The following is a 26,702-nucleotide window of genomic DNA, read 5'->3' as shown; positions in this document are numbered from 1 at the left end:
AAGAACAAGTTCTAAAATTTCAAGCAAAAATAAATGAGCTACATAAATCTCATAATTAGACGACCAAATTAACAATGATAACAATAAAGGGAAACCTAACAAAAAAAAAAAAGGCATATAAAGCCAACATAACAAAATATAAGGTGCTATATATACACACGTCCCGGTTGGATTTCTATACACACGTCCCGGTTGGATTTCTCGGAAGCTCTGTACGGAGAAGCGGCGGCCTGTTGCTTAGCGGTGTCAGTAGCTCTAGATTTAAAGTTTAATTATGTTATTGTGGAGAGTGACTCGAGCATAGTAATCAATGCGCTCAATGGGAAGGCGTCCCATTGGGGCCTTGAGAATTATGTCTCCTTTTGTACTAAGTCTTCTCCTTCTTTCATGTGTTGTACCTTTTCTAATATTAGTAGGAACAGTAATTTTGCGGCTCATAATGTCGCTAAGTGGGCTTTTACCCACCAAGTTTATGGATCGATCCCGATCAATTCTGTACCTGCAAACATTTTATGTAACGACCATGAGGTCTAGCTTTCTTATTATAATATAATCCTACGCTTGTTTTCAAAAAAAAAATATATAATCGCTATTTTTACAACTAAAAAGGAGAACTCCGAAAAAAATATATATACCCAACTTTTAAACAATGAGGAAACCTCAAACAACTAGAGAAAATGATCATTTAGCAAAAAACAAAAAAATCAAACAAAATGATCTAGACATAAACACATCACTAAATAAGAACCGCTTGGTACATGAGACTAAACAAACAACACGAGGGTGCACTGTCCTTTTGATCAAACTCGCATCTAGGTCCAGCCTTGGGCATAGGCGTGGTTAGGGTTGGGTTATACATAAAATTTAAAATGAATGGGTTAGAATTTAATAAACCGATTTTATTGGATTGGCCCATTAAAATAGTCTCTACCCGGCCAACCCAACCCATGCGCAACCAAGACTTAGAAGGATAAAAAAGCACCTACTTAAGTCATCAACAACTTTCTAAAAATAATTTTTGGAGATTTTTTTTATTTAAATGAACTATTTCACACATTTTGTGAAGTGAAGAACGTGGGTCTTAATTATTAGATTATAATAATCAATTTTTTTTGTTTCTTTTCCATATATGTATACATATTAATATCTGTCCCTACATGCATGGTGATCGATGATATTTGTATATTATTCATGGGGTAATATGCGTCTATGTCAATATGCATAAAGTTCTTATTTTTTTACTCTTCTGAATATATTACTACTCCTTAATTACATGTCTTATATCACATATACAAATATTAAATTGACATGTGTATATATCCCATTCCTATCTTGATTTGACTTATTTCTTTAATTTATGTTTTATAATAGGAGTACATATACTTCCAAGGAGGAAGACTAAATATTTTTTTAAAATAACATATTTAAATCAATAAATTACTATAATGTCACTACTAGAAAACATACAATTAGTAACACTTTTTTTTAATTAAAGAAAATTAAAAGGTAACACTTTTAAAAGTGTTGCCTCCTAGAGTGTTACCAAAGGTAGTAGTATAAGCCAACACTTATAAAAGTGTTACCATATGTTGTAAATTCAAAAATATATTGGACAACATTTTTATTAAAAGTGTTGCCAATTTAATATAATTAAGTAACTATTATGGCAATATTAATAATAATATATTAATTCTTTATTTATCAATATTAATTAATAATTACTTTTTAAACATATTTATTATTTAATTATATTTGTCTTATTTTGAATTTAGATTCATTGTATTTTGTGAATTAAAAAGAAAAAATAATAAACATATATTCCATCAATAAAATTCATGTTTACAAGCCAAATTTAGTACATATAATTCAAGATCATTCAATTAAATATATTGTTCGTACAAAAACAAAATATGCATTTCTAGATTTTTTTTTTTTTAATTCTTTAACTTTATTTTTCTTTGAAAGCTTGAAGATTTTCATCTCTATTCGCTAGTCCAAAGCACCATAGTTCTCCTTTTTATGAGCACTGCAAAAATAAAACAAAATAATAAAAATTTAAAAACAATATAAGATCTTCCACTACAATATTAGGTATTCACATTGGTAGTAGTAAAAAAAAAATATATATATATAGCATAAAATTTATATAATTCTAGAAAAGTTCACCATCATCACTATATTCTATATAGAAAAGAAATGGAAAGAGCTTAATTATAACTTGACGCTAAACTCTTGAAATGGTCCACAACACCTCTATATATATGTAGTGTTGGTATTTTGAGAGTTTCGAACAAAATTATGGAGGATATACAGTGTTTTCCTTACTGGATATTATATGAATGATAGCTTGATATCTAATATGGTGGTTTATTAAAAAGAGGGACAGTTGTTCTTCTCCACGTTGTCTTGTCATAGCTATGTTAAAGTATAGTGATCAATAAAAGTTGGAGAAGTTACAACCCACTAAACATAATATATATTTTTTAAAGCAAAAATAAATATACAGTTTTTGATATTAATTAGATTATTATTTCGAAAAAAAAAACTAAAATTAGGATCATATATATTATGTATATAGCAACATTTTTATGAAAGGTGTTACCATTTTTCATTTATCTATAATTATTAGCAACACTTATTTAGAAGTGTTACTATTGCTTATTTATATTTAATTTTAAAATTATAAGTTTAACAATATGAGAGTTATTTAGCAACACTTGTTTTCAAGTGTATCAAATTACAAATATAATCAAATAAACAACACTTTTTTATTAAGTGTTGTTGAATAAGTGTTGCCAAATGTAAATTTTGTAGTAGTGTGTGGGGTTTCCATGTTGACTGGGAATAATGTGTCTCAAAGCATAATATTGGTCATTTTGAATGATTCACATAAAAAAAAAGACACATATATATGGGTTATTCTTTTGTAGAGAAGAGAAGAGAAGAGAAGAGAAGAGAAGAGAAGGGTGCATTAATTGTAAGAAGGGGTATGATATATTATTTCTAAAAGTGGGTGATTCTATTTAATATTTGACTCTTTAGTTATATTCATCACTACCATGGACTCCACAATCTTAAAAGCTTGGTTTGCTGGTATCAGATTCCTGCCCTTATAATTATGATAACCACATATACCAACTTCTTTCCATGCAAACTTATACAATACGCCAAATTATATTTATACATATACATATACCAACTTCTTATCCTAGCTTTGATCAGTTTTTACCCTGAGAAAAAATAGCCTCTAAATATTATCCAACTCTATATATATATGTATTTACTTGCCTAGCTAATATTGGATTTATCTAATTTGCTAGTACAATAGCTTATATAAAATTCACGTCAAATGGCTTATTTGTCGTTAATAATTTTCACGTATAATATTATTCGATATAATCACGATGTTTATATATATATATATATATATATATCTGTGGATCGACATTGATATTTGAAAGTTTAGCTTCTATTTTCTATGGCGTTTAGTGACATGCATATACATATGTCAAATGAGATTTGATGGCCAACTAAATCACATTACTTTCAACTTCGATCTGATCAAATTACTAATTATATATATAAAAATATATTTACATAATGTTGCTGACTAATTTGTTTTTGTTTGCTATATAAGATAGATATTTGATTTGTTAGATAATTTAGATCTGGAGCCAAAGCTGTCACATTTTTATTAGTGTAGCTACTCATGAGTCTAATGCGTCCATGAATGAGATGACATTGTATCACTTTTAGTGATTTATAATACGATCGCGTGAAAAGTTAAAACACAACGCTATATTCTCGCTTCATTATTCTTCATTTCTTACCTATATAAATACAAATATATATATATAGTTTTCTGATGTGAAGATGAGCTGAGCCAGCTTTTCTTTTATAGGTGAATGAGGCTCACAAAAATATGAAAAAAAATACAAATAAGTCTTTCTTTATCGTTGATGATGATCTAGCAGTGAGAATAACTTCTGGTGATGATAGCTATTTTTTGGTGCTCGGCAAATCCAATTGCAAGTTACTTGAAGCTTATTTTAATAACTCTCTAAGAGTAAATTTTGATGACGGTAGCTTCAAAATTACAACAAGACTTGATGAAGCGCTTAAATAGCTTCAAAATCCAAATTGAATCACATCAATCATATAAAAATTGAATGAGTTATAACTGTTTTACTGAAGGTAGTTCATGTCCCAGTGCCCATGTTAACATCTATTGCCGAAGTTGACATTCCAGCGTCCAAGTTGATATCTGAAGTCAACTTGAATGCTATAAAGTGTAGAAAAGTTCAAGGGAAGTCCTTTGAGATGCCTAAGTGATGGTTTGACACCCCTTAGTCCTTTTATAAGTTCTAGTGAAGCTGGTCGTACATTCTCGGATATGTTGCTATTTTGCGGAAACGGAAGACTCAAAACTTCCAGCTTCCAAATGAGCCAAATTGAAGTTGTGCATTTGACTGATCTAACTTCATGGGTCATTGCACTTGTGAAAAACATGACGGATGGTCAAAACGCATCAAATTCTGATAAGCATAACCCAGCGAACTAGACCATTTGTTGACTTGGTTGCTGAGGCCTTTAAACAAAGCATTTGATATTCTATTTTTGATACTTCCAAGGCTTTCAAGGCTTCTGAACTTGAGGACGGGGTTTCTTTCCCTGTTTTTGACCATGCTAGAATCAATGGTCGCATTTGGATTTGATCAGCAATTGAAGGCAACATCCGAGGTTGATTGTCAACCTGCGTGTTGAGCCCTGCACCATGTCAAATTAGGTGTTGGGCCTTGCACAAGGTCAACTTGGGCACTGGGCCTAATACCAGGTCAAATTGGGCATTGGGCCCAGCACCAAGTCAACCTGAGTGTTGGATCCTATTTCTAGGGACTCAGATTTGTAGTATCTCCTCGAATTTACTTGAATCTTTATTATTTTTTTATGACGGTGACGATGCCCGAAGTAATTTTTGCTAAATTGAATTGGAAATAGATAGGTTGACAAAATATCAACTGGTTCTCTCTTCTGCCCCTTTGAAAGTTCCATTTGGTCCTAAAAAATAGTTGATTCTCAATATTTTCTGAAGACGGAGATGGTGCTCAAATTTTTTTTGAGAAAACTCCATTTTTGTGGCCCATGTTGGAAAATTATCAACATTGGCGTAGGGCTAGCACCAAGTGTCAACCTAGGCATTGGGCCCTATTTTTTATGCCTAGAAATTATTGTTTTTTCCTTCGGAAGGACCTATTTCTCTATTTTTGATGAAGACAAATTCAAAGTGAAAGTAGAATATTCGGTTAGACACTTAGAAGCCCCAAGATTAATAGATTATCAACCTAGGCGCTGGGTGGTCGGGGCCCCAGGACCCTAGGTGCTAAAAAATCAACTTATTTCGAATCTAATTCTCATGCCTCAAACATGTACATAATATGTCAAGTCGATGTCCCAATGCAATTTTCGCCCACTTTGTACTAAGACGGTCCCGAATATTAAAACCCTAGTTGAAGATGTCAACCTGGGTGCTGGGTGGATACCCTAGATGCCCAAGTTGGCTTTTGGGTTGCAGGTTCGTGTAATATCAGCTACCGAATCTTGTATTAGGTTGCTTCATGTCTTCATGGTACAAAATAGTGAAAGATATATAGTGAGTTGGATTCAAGTTATTGAAGTTTGAACTCCCATTTTGGAGTTCCCGAAGTCATCAGCGCAAGGCTAGGGATTCCTCCCAGGTTGACATGCTATGACTCAACACTACTCTACTTCGAGATGTTATCTTTCTAACCCACGTGTTAAACATTAATGTGTACGTCATCAGAACTAATTTTCAAATTAACATTGATGTCTACGTTATTAAGGTACTTATTGAGTTAGTATATTATTATAAATTAATCTATATATTTTTAAAAATATAAAATTTAATAAACTACAACTAGTCAAATTAATAAACAAAAGGGGAGAATCAATATGAGCTCTAACTGATGTGAAAGTGAGAAAAATGCAGGAATAATAGTGTTCGATCGATGGGAATTATTATTCTTTCCACAATCAATATTATGAACTATTTTTTTTATTAATTTTTAATTGATGATTCCCCTACTGATTTTGATGTTTCACTTAATTGAAAAGATATATGTATAATTATAAATATATTTATAAAGTTCAGATCCTTATAGTTAGCATGATACGTTGTCCTTCCTTCATAGGTTTGGGAAATAAATAATTTTTAAACCATACAATTATTGATTATCAATTTAATAAATTAATGTCTTCTTTCCACGCGTCATATTATCTTATACTTTATCTTTTATTATTGAGAATTTATTATTTTAATTAGATTTTAATTTTACAAAATTTACTAATTAGATTTTCTATTTTGATAAATAATAAATTATAGATTCTGTATTTTTTAAATAGTACTAAATAGTATCCTGAATTGATTTTCTGTTAAATAAAATTTATAATAACCTGTTATGAGAAAATTATAATTACTGCATCTGTTCATGTTAGGAATTATCTTCAAATTAGTAATTATATTAAAAATAAAATTGTCGAAAATTAAGTTCAGGTCCTATTTATGCAATTTTATAAAAATATAAGGTTTATTTTGTCATTTAATAAAACAGAAAGTCCACTTAATAATTTTTACAAAACACAAGTCTAAAATAGTATTAGCCCTTATTATTATTAGCCATTGCTATATATATATTTTTGAATAAAAGCAGCACTTTATTAAGAAATATCATTCAAAACTAAGGATGAAACAAAACCAAGAAGAGTTGTGACAGTCAGTAGTCCCGTGATCCGTAAGGGGAAATATCGGGTAAGTTGTGCAATCCCACATCGCCTGGGGAAGGTCAAGTGGGATGATTCTGAGACTGTGTAGGTATGAGACTACACAGTTGAAGAGAGCTTAAATGGATTGATTGGTACTACCTATGTCAACAAGGTGCATCTTGTTTTTCAGTAGCCCATCACGAAAGAACTCCACAGTTAAGCGTGCTTGACTTGGAGCAATTTCAGGATGGGTGACCTCCTGGAAAGTTTTCCAAGAAAGCGTGCGAGTGAGGACAAAGCACGCTGGAAACACTCGTGTTGGTCTGTAGGGTCAGTCATCAGTCCATGAAGCAGCTAGGGTTAGGGGTGTACATCAAACCGCTCAAACCGCCCGCACCGCAAAAAAAATGCGGTTTAAAATTCTTCGCGGTGCGGTTGCGGTTTGAATTTTTCCCAAACCGCGCGGTGCGGTGCGGTTTGCGGTTTTGAATTATTAAACCGCGATTCAAACCGCACCGCACCGCATCTTTTAAACTTTCAATTTTTATATTTATTTTATTAAGCCCATACATATGAGCCCAACCTAAGCCTATAAATCTTAGGGCAAAATCCATAACTCTTCACAAACCCTCTCTTCTTAGCAACAAACCCAAGTCCATACATGTGTATTAAAATTTGGAGTTGGAAGTTTGTGTTTGTTTTATTTTTAATCTATTGATGTAAGTATGTTAGTTGTACATTTATATTGTTGTTAGAACTTAATTAGTTTCAAGTTTGTTATTTTGATTTAAGTGTGTTGTTGAAACTTTAAAAAGATTATTGATTTATTGTTGTTGTTATAACTTTTATTAGTCTCAAGTTTGTTGTATTTTCTTAAGTGTTTTGGAATAATTATATTAATGATAGTTTAATTATTTTATGATTATTTCAAAAAAAAAATTGTGATAGTTCAAACCGCATAAGCCGCAGAAATCGCACTGCACTGCATTATTTTTTGCGGTGCGGTTTTTGCGGTTTTTTAGTATCGCGATGCGGGTGCGGTTTGGAAAATTAAAAAAACTGCATGTGCGGGTTGGTTTGAAAAAATGGTTAAAAACCGCACAACCCGCACCGCGAACACCTCTAGCTAGGGTGACGAACTCGTGTATAAGAGCCATTAGTCCGTGAGTGTAAGGGCCCAATAAAAACTTGAAGCGGGGACGTTACAAGAGTATTCAAACAAAAACTACAGTGACTCGATTAATTATTTATTATAAGCGTCTTATTTTTTTCGTAAGGATTTACAATCTTCCTATTAATTCGATTAATTAAGTGACTCGTAAGTGTACGTATTGAATTGATATTCAAACATGCAAAATAATACGTGTGAATATGGAATATTATTTATGTAATAATAAAATAATAGTTAAATAGTTGAAAATTAATGCTCCTTTTGTTTTATTAGTCAATCTCTTTTAGCAATATATTTCAATGGAGAACAAATTAGAGATTCCGTGATAAGATTGATCATGATAATCATTCAGAAAAAACCTAAACAATTTCACTCGATCCATCACTTTAACTTTAATTTTGTTTTCTTAAAAAAATAAAATAAATAAAAAGTCAGAAAATTAACCATTAAAAGAACTTTTCTCAATATTGTTTTTCAGAGATGCAAAAAGAATTGGTATAGAAGGGGTATAGTCAATAGTGCTATATCTTCCTTATATTAACAGTATGGTCCATTCAAATTGCAAGTATTTTTCAGGTTCAATACATGCATTAATTTATATATATTTACATAAATATATATATATATATATAAGCAAGTAGTGCTCTGTCATGATAACACATAATTATATATATAGACTATTGTACCCCTCATCACATGCAACCTTTATCGATCAATATATGCTTTTTTCCCACTCCAACTTTCTATGGTTGGACCAGCTATTGTTAACAAAAATTAAAAAAAAAAAAAAATACATTGGTGTGTCTCTCATGTAAATATATATTTTTTCCTTATAATATATATTATATTTGGTCCTTATATATATATAAAAGCTCAAGTACTTAATTCCTGGTCCATTTGGTCCAATACATTAGCTTATAATAAGTTCCCTGGTCCAAATTCTAATGTCTTTGTTATATATAACATTTTTCTTTTTCTTCTTCTTTAACTACTGGGTTGTTTTAACTAGATGACAAATATGACAAGATCATGATTTTTTTTTTACTCTCTTTGATATTATTATGATAAAAAATCTTTGCAAGTTATTGGTAATAAAATAACTAAAGGGAATAATGTATATATATATACATGATATATACTATAAGAGAAAGAGTGTTTGTTAAGATACAAAGACACATATGGTCTATATACCTGTATAATACACACACTGTATTATTCTTGTGTAAGAATCCAAAGATTTGGAAAAGAAAAAAAAATAATAAGTACAGAGAATAATTTAACGAATGTGGAGAAATATACCCCTCGACCAACTTAAATATATATATAAGCAGTTAAATTAAACTTCAAGACATGCATGCATGCAACTATATATCATATAATATTATACATATACTCATGTAGATCGATCGAGATCTAAATATGGTTTTTAATTGGTTTCTAATATATATTCAACACTAGCTAGCTTGATCATCAATTATTTGGAGTTTATTATAAAGTCAGCTTTTCCAAAACCATCTTGAAGGTATACTTATTTCTCTTCCATATATGGCCTTTTGTAATAATTATTAGATAATTATTTAAAATTAATGTTGCTAGTTAATTAACTTTCTTAATTTTTCATTTTTTCTTACGTACAAGAAACCCTTGATTTTATATGAATATATATATTACGTACTATAAGTTAATTATAGATTGAAATGCTTAATTATAAGTAATAGTGAAATATATAATAAATATAAATATATAATCGAGTTATTAATTAGTCTAATTATTTTGAATTATTATAATGAATAGATAGCTTTATTTATTTGTGTATTTTTTTTACTGCAATTTATTTAAACGCACTAGAAAACAAATTAATATTACAAAAATACATAAAATTTACGTGGTTTGACAGATTTAATTTTCCTACATACATGCATCCAGCAGAAATAAAAAATATATATATATATTTATTAGGGCATGAATTCATTTCAAAATTAATAAACTTAATTACAGAAAGAGATAACTAAAATAATAACTAATTATTAAAATACAAGTTAATTTTCAATTATTACTAATTGGTTTTAATATATAATTCTATAATTATTTTTGTCATACTAATAAATATTATAATTCATAATTAATTATATTTTAATTTACGGAGAGAGAGAATTTCGGAATTATTGTCGATGAGATTGACTATATATTTAGATTGATGTCACAATTGAGAAAAAAACAAAATAAAATGTCAGCTCAATGTTTTGATAATTAGGTTTCAAATTGGCATATATTATTATATATCAAACGTCTAATATTGCCAACCATTCATTTAGAGTTCTATTTTTATGTCTTGGCTTTCTCTAGGTTCTCATTAGGGTAAAACCTATAATGATTTGTTCAAAGAACAAAAACTAGGCGCACAATAAAATACAACATCAATAAATTAATTATTTCTCAATAATATTGGCCATACTACTATTCTGTATAATAATTCAATTTTTTTGGCTCCATGAGAAATTAGACATGTGGAAAAAAATTAATTAGGCTATCAGCCTATTATTACTTAAAGTAATAATTAAACCTTAATTAATAATGAATATTGGTTAGATAATTAATAATGATATATTTTTTAATTACAGTGTTTATAATTATTAATTAGTCCATTTAAATAAATTTTTATACTTCCATCCCTATTTTAATAGTAATTTTTATATTTATATACCTATTTCTAATTATTATTTTTTATTTTTAATCTCCCCACAGAAAAAAGACCTCTCCACTAATTTCTTATGTTTTCAACCTGAACAGTGTGATGAGTCTATTCTAAAATTATCATAATTAATTATAATAATAATAACACCTCGTACCGTTTTAATAATTAACCTATATATATATAAGATTAATATTATAATTAATATGTCTTTTTTTTTTATATATATATATTATTAATTTTGTGGTTTATTATTACGTCACAAGCCACGTCACACATGGTCTTCCATAGAGAGAAGCACAGTATAATGATGAAGCAACTGAGAGAGTGGGGTTGGCAGCCTTATTATAATTTATACTCAATTATTGAGTGTATATATATGTATATATTTATGAAGGTCTTCTTGCTTTTAATAGTTTCAAAGTTTCAATTCTTCTTCTTCTTCACTAAATATATATCCCTAAATGTTAAAGGTACTTCTATTTATTATGGACAATATAATAAGAAAAGTTGATGATTTTTCAATGAAGGAGATTTTTTTAACTCAATGTTGACTTAACTATTTTAAATAGTTTTATATAGTTATTTCTTCATCATCATCATCATTATATTTACATAATTTTATAAAGGTACTATTACTATATATATAACATCATGGAATGACATAGAATATGGTAGCACATGTACGTATGTCTATACATAGAATATTAATTGAAGTGACTATACACATAATATATATGTAATATATAATATTTAGTATAATAAAAAAATTATGTTTTGACTTTGGACTTGAAAAATTTTAAAAAAGAAAAGTAATTGAAACATTTTTTTTTTCTTATATGAAGGATATATATATATTGTTTGTGGTGTGTGGAATTTTAAGTAAAACATGAATATATATAATTGGTTTTTAAATTAATATTGATTTATTAATATAATTATAATTATTTTAAATAGTTTTATAGTAACAACCATATTTTTCCATCTTCATAAAGCCTAAGTTTGGAGAGCTGAACTATATAGTAAAAGCTCAAAAAGAAGAGTAACTAAAAGATGGATTTTTTTTTCTTCTCTTACATGAAAGGAGATTTAATTTATGTGGTGTATTTTTTATATATAGTAATATTACATTGTTTCTTTTCTTTTTTTTTTTAAGAAGAAAAAAAAGAATAAACCTTATCAACAACATTGACTTGGTATTTTTAAACCAACCCTAGTGAGAGCTTAGATGATGTAGCCCTCTCACTTTTTTAGTAAAGAAAATGAAAAAGAAATATTAAAAAGGGAAAAAGGGCAATATATTATTACATGCATGTGTATATGTCTTACACTATGTTTGTGAGAAAGAAAAATATGAAAAAGGTATAGAGGAGAGGATGAGCTCTCCCTCCTAATCCTTTATTTTGAATCTTTAAAAAATAGGAGAATGAAATAAAAGATAAAAAGAATTTAATGAATTTACTTAAATATCCTTAAAAAAAATTAAAATATTTTATATTTGGTGATATAATAATTACATTTAAATTTAAATAAATTATATTTCAGATCCTTTTTGCAAAAGTTATCGATTGAACTTTCTATTTTGTTAAATAACAATTTAGACTATAAATTTTTTATAATAGTACAAAATAAACCCTAAGCTTAATTTTCATCAAATAACATCAACTAGGCATTATGACAAGAATGATTACATTTTTTTTTTACATTTGTTTGTGCTAAAAATTAGTTTAAGTATAAGGTTAGTTATATTAAAAAAAATAACAAAAATTAAGTCCAATTAGGTCTAATTTGTACTATATATTTTGAAAAACTCAGAGTTCACATTATCATTTAACAAAACAGATGATCTAATCTGTAACTTTTACAAAATACAGAGTCTAAAATAGTATTTACCCTTTAAATTCTATGCGCGTAATTCCAAACAACATAGTCGAGATTTACTATCCTCTCCATCCATCGATCAGACTCCCTTTCCTTCTTTATCCTTTCAACTCTCCATCCATTCTACTCTCCTTTCGAAATTGTGTGTACTCTAAATGCAAACATATGGTCTTCTTTGAAAAGTGTCCCACTATATACTGATTTTCTTCTCCACTAACCAAATTTAATGCAACCGAACCACCTTCCTATAGTACCTCTCTTTCTCCATATACCTTAATTAATTTTCCCCATCTCTTTAGCATAGTTGTGACCACTAACATCTTTTCCATTATTAATTTCTTTCTTCATATAATAATAATAATAATATATTTTATTTAATGTTATTATACATTATATAATATTTATTATTTTTAATTAATCAATAAGTACTTTGTCGGAATATACATATTCTCCTCTCTTTCTCTCTCTTTATACTATTATGTCAACTACTATAACATTCTATAAATACCAACTATAGTGAGCTCAAAACAAACTCATCATCATCAAAAGATCACTACTTGAGTGATGAAACTAAAATGAAGTGTTAATTAATAAACACACACAAACATATATTATAATATTCTTTTTGGTATAGATATATACTTACATATTTCTTTATATTATTATATAGAGTGATTAATCATCATATATATAATCAAATATGGCGAATTCGAATGAGAGAGTTATTATTCCTTCAACAACTATACCTGTTACTCCAACTCATGGAGGTACCAAAAAATCCATGCTAAGCAACTTGTGTGGTGATAATAATGATCAATGGTCTGCCATGGAAGAAGGATCACTCAACAAACCAAACTCTACTTCAAGGAAAGGCCCTCCTGTAGTTTCAATAGCAAGAAAGGTAAATATACACATATATATAAGATTTTATAATATATGTTAGAGAAAAAAAAAATATTACTTTTAACCAAAAATTAAAAATAATGTATTTTAATTAATTACAGATTGGAGCAGAGTTCGTAGGAACTCTAATGTTGATATTCGCAGCGACAGCCATAGCTATTTTGAACCCTAACACAAACGATGCCGAGACTCTAACTGTGGTGGCTGTGGCTACCGGTCTCACCGTCATGATAATTATCTTCTCTACCGGCCATATCTCTGGGGCCCATCTCAACCCCGTTGTCACCATCGCCTTTGCTGCCCTAAAACACTTCCCATGGAGACAGGTTAGTTAGTTAGCTAAAAATATTTATTATTTATTCATTTATTTGTTTAAATATAAAATTTCAAAAGCATGCAAAAAAACTCACATCTCAAAACTTAAATATCACACTAGCTAATAATATCACACACTGTCCACATATATTAAATTTTTTATTATTAATATGAAAAATATATATAGATATATTTATTGTGTGTATTTATGTTGGGTAGGTGCCAATGTATATTGGAGCTCAAGTGTTGGGGTCTCTTTGTGCTGCATTTGCATTAAAGGCAGTGTTTCATCCCTTGACGGGTTCCGGTGGTGTCACTGTTCCTACTGTCCCTAATGGCCAAGCTTTTGCTTTGGAGTTCATTGTTACCTTCATTCTCATGTTTGTTAACATGGCCGTCGCCACCGATACTAGAGCTGTAAGCTATCTCTTTTCTCTCGCGATTCTTAAAAATTATTATCGCGTTACTGTGAATAAATTTGTTACGCATATTTTGAAAAATCATCTATCTGAAAAGAAGGATGCTAGACACCGCTTATTATTATTTATTATTTGGAGACATACTACTACTCATATTTTTTTTCATTATTTTCCTATTCTCTATTCATAATTAATACAAAACGCCAAAAAAGAAAAAATTGTGTGTATAAAATTTAAGTACATGTTATAAAAATAGACGTCTTAACTATGTTGATATGTATATAAATATTACATGAACTAAATATGTTGTGTCTTTATCTAAGATAAGAGGTTTACTAAGAAAACTAGTGTTGATAATTGATGATTAAGACAAGATTAGTATTATTCAAACATTTTTAAACCACAAACAAATTTATAAGTCGCATGTGTAACATCCAAATATTAAATGAAATAAATAGTAACAAATTAAACAGAACACCCATATAGATATACTTTTCAACTCTATATATATAATTAATAATAAAAAATAACTAATCATGATTAATTAATTTAAATATATGATTATATGACTAACCGTTTCAGATGATTTTTTTTTTTGGTTGGTGAATGCAGGTGGGAGAGTTGGCTGGAATTGCAGTGGGAGCAACTGTGATGCTCAATAATTTTATTGCTGGGTTTGTTGAAATAAACATAACTCACTTAATAATCAATATAATTAAGATCCATTAATCTCTTCCTCATCTTTCTCCCTGGTTCCCACAATATATATATTTATTATTGTTCTATATATATTATATGTGCATGCACAATACATATATACATATATACATACATGCATATGCATATGATGATGATGATGATGATATGTATATATTAATATTAATGATGCAATTAATTAATTAGTACTAGAGATAATTGAAAAGCCTTTTAATTGGTGATATATATGTGTGTGTATATATGTATATGCTTGTATAGGCCAAGATCAGGAGCTTCAATGAACCCAGTGAGAACTTTAGGGCCAGCTGTGGCTGCACATAACTTCAAAGCAATGTGGATTTATTTCCTTGCTCCACTTCTCGGAGCTCTTTTCGGGGCCGCCACTTACACCGCCATTAAGTTGCCGGAGGAGGATGACGGTGACCAAGGAGAGAAGCCCTCTAGGGCAAGAAGCTTCTCCCGCCATTAATTGATCATGACATGCATGAGAAAAAAAAAATCTATAAATAATTAATTAAGATGATGATGATGATGAAGAAGAATTAATATAATATTATACTATTAATTACGTACGTGTGTGGTTTAATACATGTAATATTTATATATATATGTATGTATACTACTATACGTACGTACTGAATCATTAGATATGGACCATCATGTAATGCTATAGCTAGTGACGATCGTAGAGATATAAAATATGTATACGATATATATATATTTTATAATAAGGTCACTAGCCTAGAAGCTAAGCATGCATGTACTTATTAATGTAATATGAGGCTTTAATTAATGTACGTATACTCTTATGTATAATATTTATTAATTATTGATATTGAACGATATAATATCACTATATATATAGTCTTATAGTTTTCATAGCCTGATCGTGATGAAATAACCTAAAAAAATTACCTTTTGACAAGTCCAAATTATCTTCTAATATATATACATATGAATATTAACATATATCATTACTAAAAAAAATTAACATTTTTCAGTCAGAATATAATTATTTTTTATAATAATTAAAATATAGTATTTAAATGAGAGTTGTCACTAATTTAATTTTATTCACATGCAATAAGTATAATTATAATTAAAAACACATTTAAATCAAAATAAATTATATTTTTTGTGACTAATAATTTTAGTGACATTTTAATCACATCATAAAAATGTTAATTTCTTATTATTCTTAACTTTTTTATTTTGAGACATAAATTTATTCTAACTAAAAATAATTTTTTTTTGTAATACACATGTATAAAACATTAAAAAAAAAAGAATAATGGTGTGTTTAAATTTTTTAGGGCATCATTATATTATTATTATTATTATTATTATTTTATAAAAAAAATTGATCACCTACTAAAATAATATATATTTACTTAATTATTATAAAAACAGAGGAAAAAACAATGAGTGCCATACCTAGAATCAGCGAGATATAGATCTCGACCATATAAACCCTATTTTTATATACAACTAATTTCAAGTTCGTGACATTTATTGAACTCATATCTCTACTGATTAATATTATAAATACTCCACACAATCGATAATCTAATTAGTGACCATAATTAATTAATACTCTCATCATTCCACAATATTAATTACTACATATACATGTAGATGACTATAAAAATAAGATAATATTGTATATAAATTATAAAGATTATGCAAAAAAACATATACTAATTATATTATCCAAGCTGGATTAACATGATAACAAACAGTTAATTAATTATTAATAACCAGACATCATGCCTATAAATATATATATATCAAAAATAGTTGATGCAAAACTATATACTTGTTTGATCAATTATGTGTATAACAAATTAAAGTTAAGAGTTGAAACTAATTATAATTTTCACAAACAAAATTAATTAGAAATTAATAAGTGGTTCAAACTTACTTACAAATAGTTGGATCAGTGAGTAGATGATGAGATGATGAAATTCCAATATTCATGATAATAATGAAGATTAGTGAAGAGAGAATAATTAACACACTTCGAAAAGACTTAATTCCAAACAAATTAAGCCATATATATACATACATATAACCTATATATATCTCTTCAGGACTATATATATATATATATACTCTCTCTCTCAACTTAGCTAGTAACAAGAGCCAAAAGAAAAGAATATATTATTGCACTCAATTATGTCGGCCAATGAGAAAGAGAGTTTTATATATATGTGAAGAGATTTTCGTGGTGGCCAAGCAATGAGTTGAGTAGTACTAATAATTCTTGTGCTCCAAAGGAGTTGAATATTAATATTTGATCTTACCAAAATGGAAAATAAAAAGAGTCATGAAAGGTCTATTTCATTAATGGTGAGATAAGAAGTATAGTACTGTAGATTAATACTAGCCACATTTTTACCAATGTGGTTGCTCTCCATTAATTTTTCTTTTATGTATGAAACGCACTATACATTGTTAATTACAATCTTAATTAATTAATTAGCTCTAATATTGATTAATTATATATATGGCTATAGCTTGATGATCCCATGTGTTCCCAACCCAACTAAGTGCCTTACGAAAACAAACAAATTAAAACAAAAACTTTTCTACTAATAGGGATATATTTTGTTGGAAACAATGGGAATGGAAAGATAATTCATATATATTCATTTTGTTTGGTTTGGAATTCTTAATTTTGGCAATGTAATTCCATTATTAATTATTGGAATCATTATTATTCTTAATTTGTATTCCACCGTTGCAACAATGGGAAATGTATAATATTATATATTTTCCATTCCAATTCTACTTTATAATAAAATTGAAAGGACTATTTTGCCTAACTTTCTTTGAGAAAATAAATTTAAAAATAAATTAAATTGAAACATTTTTGTCAATATAATACGTACAATATATGTTCCAATTAACCATGGTTTATATTAGGAGTGTCAATGAGTCGAGTCGGATCTGATGTGGTTATGATTTGACTTGATCCAGATTATGTAAGGATTTGTCCCGCCCCGTCCCGCTAGATCAGATACTCGGATCGGATCAGATCCGACTCGACTTATTCGGATCGGATAAGATCCGACCCGAATATATATTTTTTTAGAATTTTAATATTAACTTACAATTATATATCAATTTTAATTTTGTATTATTATTAAATACAATACTATATTTGGTATTGACATGTATTAATAGATTGTGTAAAGATTCGGGTCTGGGTCCGGATCCAGATTTCGGATTCGGGTCCTAGTCCCGATCCGCGTCCCGGTCCCGGGTCCGTGTCCGTGTCCGTGTCGGGGTCCGGGTCCAGGGTCCAGGGTCCCAGGTCCCAGGTCCCGAGTTCAGGGTCTAGGGTCCATGGTCCCGGGTCCAGGTCCAGGTCTTGGTCTGGGTCCCGATCTGGGTCTAGGTCCAGGTCTCGGGTCTCAGGTCCAGAATCGGGTCTTGGGTTTCGAGTCTGGGTCCCGCGTCGGGGTCCAGGTCCGAGTCTGGGTTCGGGTTTGGGTCCCGGTTCGAGTCAGGGTTAGGGTCCGAGTTTGGGTCCCGGGTTCGGGTCCGGGTCCCGGGTCTGGGTCCAAGTTTAGGTCCCAAGGGATCCGAATCTTGAATTAAGTTTTTTTAAAATAAAGTGAAGCAAGTCGGATCAGATCCGATCCAGAAAAATATTAGGCGCGACAGAGCGGATCTGATCCAAGATCCAATAAGTATCTGAATGTTTCGGGTCGGAGCTCCAACCCGCTCCAACTAAATGAATTTTTTTAACATGCCTAGTTTATATTTCGTAATTCTAATATTTTTTTTACAATAATTATTTAATTTTTTTGGTATTATTTTTTACTTTTAATAAGTTTATAATACATAAATAATAATAAAAAATTATTATCGTAACAATATAACCTTAATATCAATATTCTACCTAAAATTATTCTCAAATATTAATATTTCATCCAAAAAATATATATTAAGTATATATATAATAATTATACAAATTAGTTTAGTTTAAATTACTGCCGAAATTTCTAAAACTATGACTGAACCAAAGAATTTAAAACGGTCTAATTAATCAAATCATTCACACTGAATTTATTTGGTCTAGTCTCAAATGGTTTGATCCGGATTGGTTGAGATTCTAAACTACGGATTGCAGATTATATGAACACCCCTAATACAATTTTTGTTGGGGTAAAAGAATTTGACTCGTAAGAGGGTGCGGAAGAAAATTGGTAATAGAGAAAAGACTCTTTTATTTGATGCTTCGTGGCTTCCGAATATATAGGTCAATTTGGAGTCAAATGTAGTTTGGATCCTAATTTAATTAGCTAATGAAAGGTTGGTAGTCTTTTTGTACTAGGTGAGAAAGTTTGGGATGTTGATGCTGTCAATGATGTATTTAATGAGGAAGTGGCGATCATTATTCTTAGTATTTTCTTTTCTAATTCAATTTTTAAGGATTATTAGTATTGGGGTTTTGACTCTTTTGGGGGGTATAAAGTTAAGAGTACTATGTTTAAATTATTACAGGCAAACCGAGAGGGTAGTATGAATGAGGAGGTTGTGTTTGGAAGAAGTTTTGGCAAAACTTCCTCTAAATGCAAAATATTGTGCATGAAGGGCAGTTAGTGGGTGTATTTCTAAGAAAGTTTAGTTGAAGACTAAACATGTGGATGTCTCTTTATTGTGTCTGAAGACTAAACATGGGGCAGGTGATTCAATTTTGCATTGTTTAGTTACCTGTCATTTTTGCGCAGAATTGGCGGGTAGTGAGTTTGGCTATGATTCCAGTTGATGCGGGCATATTGCAGAGTCGTTTGGGGATTGGTTTCTTCATTTGTTCTCGCGACTGGAACAAAGTGATCAGACGGTGATGTTGGTTTGGACAATTTAATTTGCACAAAATCAACTCTTGTGGAAGGGTGAGAAAAGTTAGGTGAAACTCGTTGTCAATTTGGCTCGTATCACTATTGATCAGTGGAGAAAATCTCAAGAAATAAGTTTAGTTCCTTCATTTGATGGTTGATATCTTTCGAATGGAGCTGAGCTATGGTCTAAATAAGGTTATTGAAAACTTAAGGTGAATATTTATAATGCATTGTTTGACGAGGAGAGAAGTCATGGTTTTGGTGGGGTTGTTCGGGATCACCAGGGTTGGGTCGTGGTTGGGATTTTGGGACTTTGGATTGGCAAGTTTTTCAAAGATTGCTGAAGTTGTGGCTCTCAAGGAAGTGTTATCATAGTTGAAGCGCGATTTTTTAGGTGTTAGTATTATCGAATTTGATTGTCTGGTATCGGTATAAGCTGTTAGAAATTTGAATATTTTATCATCCACTTTTAATAGTGTTGTTGAGGATTGTAAACAACTTTTATCTTCTTTTAGGGATTTTTTTTTACGTTTTGTCAAATAATCTGCTAATCAAGTTGCTTATCTTATGACTAGAACGTCTTGTTTATATACTAATTGTATTTTTCGAAGTTTAATATCCTTTTTAATGTTGAGGCCGAATTGATCTACTTAAATGAAATTTACCATTAAAAAATAATAATTTATTATTTAATAGATAAATTGATATGACTATCAACATGTATAATATTCCAAAAATTTATATGTGTATTATTATGGAGACAAAAAGATTTTTATTCTATTGTTATTTAAGATTAATTGGTCTTAATCAATTATAGGAAAAATTAGTTTAATATTGAAAATTTAGTACTATATTTTAAGGTAAATAAGATCTCATGTTATATATTTATTTTTGAATTCATGAGGCACATAACAATAAACTTCTTGAACCCTTCTATTTTAATTATAATTTTTAAAAATTATATAAATTTATAAATTATAATCTATCATCAATTTATTTGAAAATTATGTTTTGACCCTTCTTAAATTTGTTATTAAGTACTTTTTAATTAGCCACCCTTTTACATGATCTCCTATGCCTTTTACTACCTTAAGGAAGCATTTAGTATGGGGGTTAAATTTAGCCCTATATATAATCAAGAAAAGCAAATGGGTATATTTAGTCCTACCAAATTAGATGGAAATGATATGATAAATTATATCATGTTTTGGCATATATTAATTTAAGGCAATCGATAAATATAGCTCATTCAATTTTCAATGAATATTGAATAATCTCTCATTTCAGTCATTTTTAAGGATATATCACATGGAAAAAAAATATAGAACTTGTGCTCCCTATATACAATTATATTAATATTCTTACCTCAATATTGACTATATATATATTTTTGTGTTCTTTTCTAATGGTTCTCCCTATATGGATTTGATAGTTTCATTTACACTTTATTAAGAAAAGACAGTCAACACAAAAGCATTAATTATTCCCAAATTAAATGGCTAGCTAGCTCTTCAAACCCAAAAATAATATATATGTACAAATTATATGTATTTATATATGAAAAAACCCTACACCACATAATGTTTCAATTGTGGTACTACTGTATATGTTAAATTGATACCATGCTTTTTTTGATTCATGTATTTATATGCTTATATAATTATTATGAGTGTGACACATTAAATAAAAGTCCATTATATCACAATATATTGTTGTAGTTATCTTATTATTAATTAACCCTCTTATTAATCACTAATATTGTAATGGTACTTACAAGTATTATAATCTCATTTTTAGCATATGTCTTGATTTTGGCAAGTGGGAGAGATTAATTCAAGACATTGATAGAAAAAAGAGTAATAATTAAGATTAGTTTATTAATTAGGAGTTTTATTATATAATTCTTCCTAACTTCCTAAGTTTGCAATATAAATTCCAAAAAAAAAAAGGAATATATATAGTCATTTAGTATTTTATATTTTCATGAAAAATATATATTGGTACCCAGTATTTTTTAATAATATTTATTTAGTACTTTGTATTTTGAAATTGTACATATTTAGCACCCTGAAATAAAATTTAATCAATTTAACTAATAATTCTCAGTTATATATAATCAAATAATTAAATTTAAATTCAAAATTTATAAAATTTTATCAAACAAATTTAAATTTAAATATGTATAATTTTAAAATCAATGACATCAATTAAGCATTATATTAAATGTGTAGACATTCAAGAGAAAAATACATAAATATAATCAAATTTTTTTAATATCAAAATTTTAGAGTCTGAAATATATTTGTATGGAAAGTGTATATATATAAAAATTTTCAAAAACTAGATTACCTAACAACAAAATGTTTGTTCAAAAAACCAACAACAAAATGTTATAACCTTTGGGGACATATATGTTAACTCAAATTATGCATCAAAAACATTATAAAACAAATCATAAAATGCACTTATCATATATATTAGAAAAAAAAAAGTCATAACTTGCACAAACCAATATATATCTAAAATAGAAAATAACAATTATAAAACAAAAAAAATTCCTGCACCGTCCAAATTTGTAACTTGTGAGAGGAATATATTCTATTGGTAAGATGGGTTTTTATCTTTTATTTTTGATGACATATTTTTTATTCTATTTGCTTATTATTTTTCCATTTATAGTTAAGGTGTATTCATAATAATAAAAAAAAATGAAATCTTTTGATGTAAATAAATAAAACAATAATAAAATAAAAAATAGGTTAAACCCACTAAAAGATGGCTTCCCATATATAGGGGTTGGAAAACAGTAGAAGCAGAATTTCATTCACTAAACCAACCACAAATTCATGCACATCCAAAGATTGTTTTATTTTGTATTTGTACTCACTCTCTTGGCAATTTTACCTTTACATCTTGTTTTTTTATATATATAAATAAAAACCAAATCATTATAATCAAATGTAATTCAGTGAGGAACTCAGTGTATCTGACCTTATTTTATTACTCAATTATTGAGAGTTAGATAAATAAATTAGTATAATAAGAGTTGGTCTAGAGACAAGTTACAGGTAAAACCATGTTTCATTGTCTCATGTAGTTAAAAACCAATTTTTTATTTTTATTTTTTTCAAATTAAAAAATAACAGTAAGATTGGTCCAATGCAAATGGAAATCTGTCTTCAATTATGTCCCACTGCCCAAGTAGATCCAATTGCAAACTATAGCAAAAAAATAAACTTTTCTTTTTTCTGAGTGTTATTCTTTTCATGGGGATTCTCTATTTCAAACCATGCATCTTAACATACAGTATAAATATTATTTTTTTCATAGAAACCAAGTAAACATATACTATAATAAACTCTATTAAAGGTGTTTTTGTTATTTTTAAACTGAGTTTTCTGAGTTCATTATTTTGTTTTTTGGAGTAATAATACAATACTATGGTGATGGAGAATGAGGAAGTGTCTTCAGCTCCTTCCACACCTGCCACACCAGGAACCCCAGGTGCTCCTCTGTTCGGGGGCAACGGGTTCAGGCAAGATAAAGGTGGGAATGCAGGTAGGAAATCTTTTCTTAACAGCTGCACCAAATGTTTTAGCCTTGATGATTGGGCTATGGAGGAAGGAACAGTTTTGCACAAGGTTTCTTCTTCTTTGTCACCTCCTCCTGTCTCTCTTGCCAGAAGGGTATATCTCTTCTCTTCTCTTCTCTTTACATTTATTATGCTACATTTCGATTCTCGAGTACTAACTAAACAACATTAACACAGGTGGGAGCTGAGTTCATGGGAACTCTGATACTGATCTTTACTGGAACAGCCACAGCTATAGTGAACGAAAAGACACCTGGCTCGGTGACCCTTCTGGGCCTTGCTGCCTCCAATGGCCTTGCTGTTATGATTGTCATTTTGTCGACTGGCCACATCTCAGGAGCTCATCTCAACCCTGCAATCACCATAGCTTTTGCTGCTCTAAAGCACTTTCCATGGAAATATGTAAGCACTTAATCACAAAGGTGATCTTCTTTAGCTAATTATGTGAATAATATCATGTTATTATTTCATTGTTGTAGGTGCCAGTCTATATTGGAGCACAAATTGTGGCATCTTTGTGTGCTTCATTTGCTCTCAAGTGGATTTTCCACCCGATAATGGGCGGAGGTGTCACTGTTCCTTCTGGGAATCATGGTCAAGCTTTTGCTTTGGAGTTTGTCATTAGCTTCTTCCTTATGTTTATTGTTACTGGTGTGGCCACTGATACCAGAGCTGTAAGTGCCAAAACTTCACTGCTTTTTCATCCTTTTGAGTTGATTATTTTCGAAACTGTTTTGGGGTGAAGCCCTTTCTATTACAAGTTCTAAGCTTATGGTTTCTTTGTCCAAATATAGTAAAAGCAGACAAAAGTACTTCTAAACCACACATTCCTAGGATTTGCTAAGAGACAGAGAATCTTTTCCATATATTTTTCTAGAGAAAGTTTTGGCTAAGAGACAATAGTCAGTGAAGATAGTTGTTACACTGAAAAGTGAAAAGTACTACTTCCAATACTGTATTATACTAATAATAACTATAGTTCAATCTTTGTCCATACTCAAAAAAAATCTCTAGGACCCTAGTCAAACATAACAATTAGCACCCGCACAAATGGTAGGGATGGGCATCCCTTGTTCTAGTCATCAAATCAAAGTTTGCCATAAATAGACAAGAAAATCTTTCATTGAAATTGAGCAGTATAGTATTAAACAAATAATTAATAATTCACAGATTCAATGCGATTTAATCAATCAATAATAGGAAAATTAAATTAAAGGACATGAAAAGAATCTTCTAACATGTCACGCAGGTGGGAGAGCTGGCAGGAATCGCGGTGGGAGCAACTGTTATGCTCAACATTCTTGTTGCAGGGTATGTTTGAACTCTGACCTTACCATATATCGAGCTTCCTGAGTAAAGACATAAGTACACATAATTAACTACATTAGCATATTTCTAAACTCATACACACAACACAGATCGCATGTGTGATAATAAGATGTATAAATACATGTATTTTATATGATGACTTAAAGTTATGAACCTTTGATTTTGTAGGGAAATAACAGGAGCTTCAATGAACCCTGTGAGGACCTTAGGGCCAGCAATAGCTGCAAACAACTACGAAGCCATATGGGTGTACCTCACAGCTCCTATTCTTGGAGCACTTTGCGGTGCAGGAGTCTATTCTGCTGTCAAGCTGCCAGAGGAAAATCGCGATGATAATGACAAGCCTTCAACAAGGAGGAGCTTCAGAAGGTGACAGGTTCACTGTCATTAGATATATAAGAATAATTCAGGTTCAGAAAGGAACTCAACTCTAGTATGAGCTCTAGTACAGATAGAAGTCCATCTGGGTACATAGATATAATTTATAAACTAAAACCAGCAATGTGCATCATTGACAATCAAGTCAGAAATTCCACTCTCTCCTAGTCCAAGCTGACCTTCTTACAGCAATGTAGCCTTTCTATAATAAAATTGGAATAATAAGAAGCTTATAATATGAGGCCTAATTTCACAATCCTAGTGATCTTGGTTTCTTTTTCCCTTTCATGAGTATGGTTGATCATGCAGTAAAGCAAAAAACAGAAATCTAAAGTATTATCTCATGTCTTAACATTATACAGATACTCACTCCAATCAGTGTGCTTATTTCATTCTATGGGCAAAGCTTCAATTTTAATTAATCATGGTTGTCTCAAAAAGACAATTTATCTTGGTTGTATTACTTAATAAAAAGATTAACTTGGCTCCTCAATATATTTATCAAATTCTAAATCACAAGTTCTGCGTGTTCTTTTTTGTAAACAAAATTCAATCTTTCCCAATCAGTTAGAAAAATGATCGAAACAGCATCCAGTCAATATGCAATACCAAGATAATGAGACCATGTTAGTAACTAATGTAATGCATTACAAAGAGAAATGGAAATCAGCAAGAAAATGTTCTAAAGTAATTGATCGGTTACATTGGCTTCACTTACAAATAAATTTGCATCGAAATGATTGAATCCCAATTATCAAAATCGTACCTTTTGCAAAAAATTTCTCAGCAACCAAACAAATTCTACCCCTTTTCACAACCCAACACAAATTCCCTTATGCCCCTTCTCAAACCAGCGAAATCCCTCGATTTTGATCCGTTACATGATTATAATTAGGTCGAGAGCAACGCTTAACTAACGATAGAACAAAACCACCAATAAGAACACCGAGGATATCAGCGACGGCGTCTCTTGACGAGGCTCCGGCCGATCTAAAAAACCCCAATTCGTCGGCGACCTCTTTGGCGGCGCCGGCGAAGAGGGAAGCGATTGATCCAATCCAAATGGAGTGGCGACGCAGAAAAGGGTAGCGGGTTAGGTTAGCCAAGGTGGAGAAGAAAAGGGTTAGAGAAAAGCAGAAGAGGACATGGTACAACTTGTCTCGACCTAACCATGGGTCTTCGTCCCCCATTGAATTTTGATTGGTAATCCAAAAATTCCACTTTGTGTTAATCCTCAGTATTTTTTGTATTTTAAATTAGAAAAAAAAAAAGGTTAAAAGTTGTGAACTTTCATGAAAAATGTGAAATTTAGAATTTAAAGATTGAAACTTTCATGCAAATTGTTCTTCTTGACATGTTTATGGGCATATTAACATTAAGATGTTTCGACATTTCTCAAGAAATTTTTTCATAGATTTGAATATGCAAAGAAGTATCAAGGAAGCTAATTTGATAAAATTTGTTGGCCTCTTAATGTAAACTATCATACTATCTAATAAACTTGCTACTCGAATAGATAGTTTGGTAAGACACTTTTTTGGTGGGGATAAAGAAAAAAATGGCCTTTATGTGAAGCTTGGGACAAACTTTGTCCTCCTAAATTTAGGAAGTTTTGCAAGACTACGGAAATAATAAATTTATTGCCAAGTGGGAGCAACTTCTTAATCTTGATGGA

At 29.9% G+C, this 26,702-nt stretch overlaps 3 protein-coding genes across 3 annotated transcripts; 2 read left to right on the top strand and 1 right to left on the bottom strand.

Annotated features, from left to right (window-relative positions):
• Positions 1-9,285: 9,285 nt before the first annotated feature.
• On the top strand, positions 9,286-15,711 carry LOC115707913 (aquaporin NIP6-1). The gene is made up of 6 exons (XM_030636013.2): positions 9,286-9,473; positions 13,195-13,425; positions 13,529-13,753; positions 13,962-14,159; positions 14,774-14,835; positions 15,137-15,711. Exons 2-6 carry the CDS (start codon positions 13,225-13,227, stop codon positions 15,345-15,347), a joined length of 897 nt encoding a protein of 298 aa, XP_030491873.2. The 5' UTR covers positions 9,286-9,473; positions 13,195-13,224; the 3' UTR covers positions 15,348-15,711.
• Positions 15,712-22,590: 6,879 nt separating this feature from the next.
• On the top strand, positions 22,591-25,283 carry LOC115707911 (aquaporin NIP6-1). The gene is made up of 6 exons (XM_030636010.2): positions 22,591-22,796; positions 23,154-23,414; positions 23,498-23,722; positions 23,800-23,994; positions 24,570-24,631; positions 24,818-25,283. Exons 2-6 carry the CDS (start codon positions 23,169-23,171, stop codon positions 25,020-25,022), a joined length of 933 nt encoding a protein of 310 aa, XP_030491870.1. The 5' UTR covers positions 22,591-22,796; positions 23,154-23,168; the 3' UTR covers positions 25,023-25,283.
• On the bottom strand, positions 24,414-26,491 carry LOC115707912 (uncharacterized). Its single transcript, XM_030636011.2, has 3 exons — positions 25,794-26,491; positions 24,804-25,030; positions 24,414-24,669 (listed from the first exon to the last, which is right to left on the bottom strand). The coding sequence occupies exon 1, from the start codon at positions 26,215-26,217 to the stop codon at positions 25,873-25,875; it is 345 nt and encodes a 114-aa protein (XP_030491871.1). The 5' UTR covers positions 26,218-26,491; the 3' UTR covers positions 24,414-24,669; positions 24,804-25,030; positions 25,794-25,872.
• Positions 26,492-26,702: the final 211 nt, after the last annotated feature.

Source organism: Cannabis sativa, chromosome 1 (assembly GCF_029168945.1).
Source record: "Cannabis sativa cultivar Pink pepper isolate KNU-18-1 chromosome 1, ASM2916894v1, whole genome shotgun sequence".
NCBI classification, from domain to species: domain Eukaryota; kingdom Viridiplantae; phylum Streptophyta; class Magnoliopsida; order Rosales; family Cannabaceae; genus Cannabis; species Cannabis sativa.
Note: the sequence above shows the minus strand (reverse complement) of the source record. Positions and strands in the feature narration are given on the sequence as shown.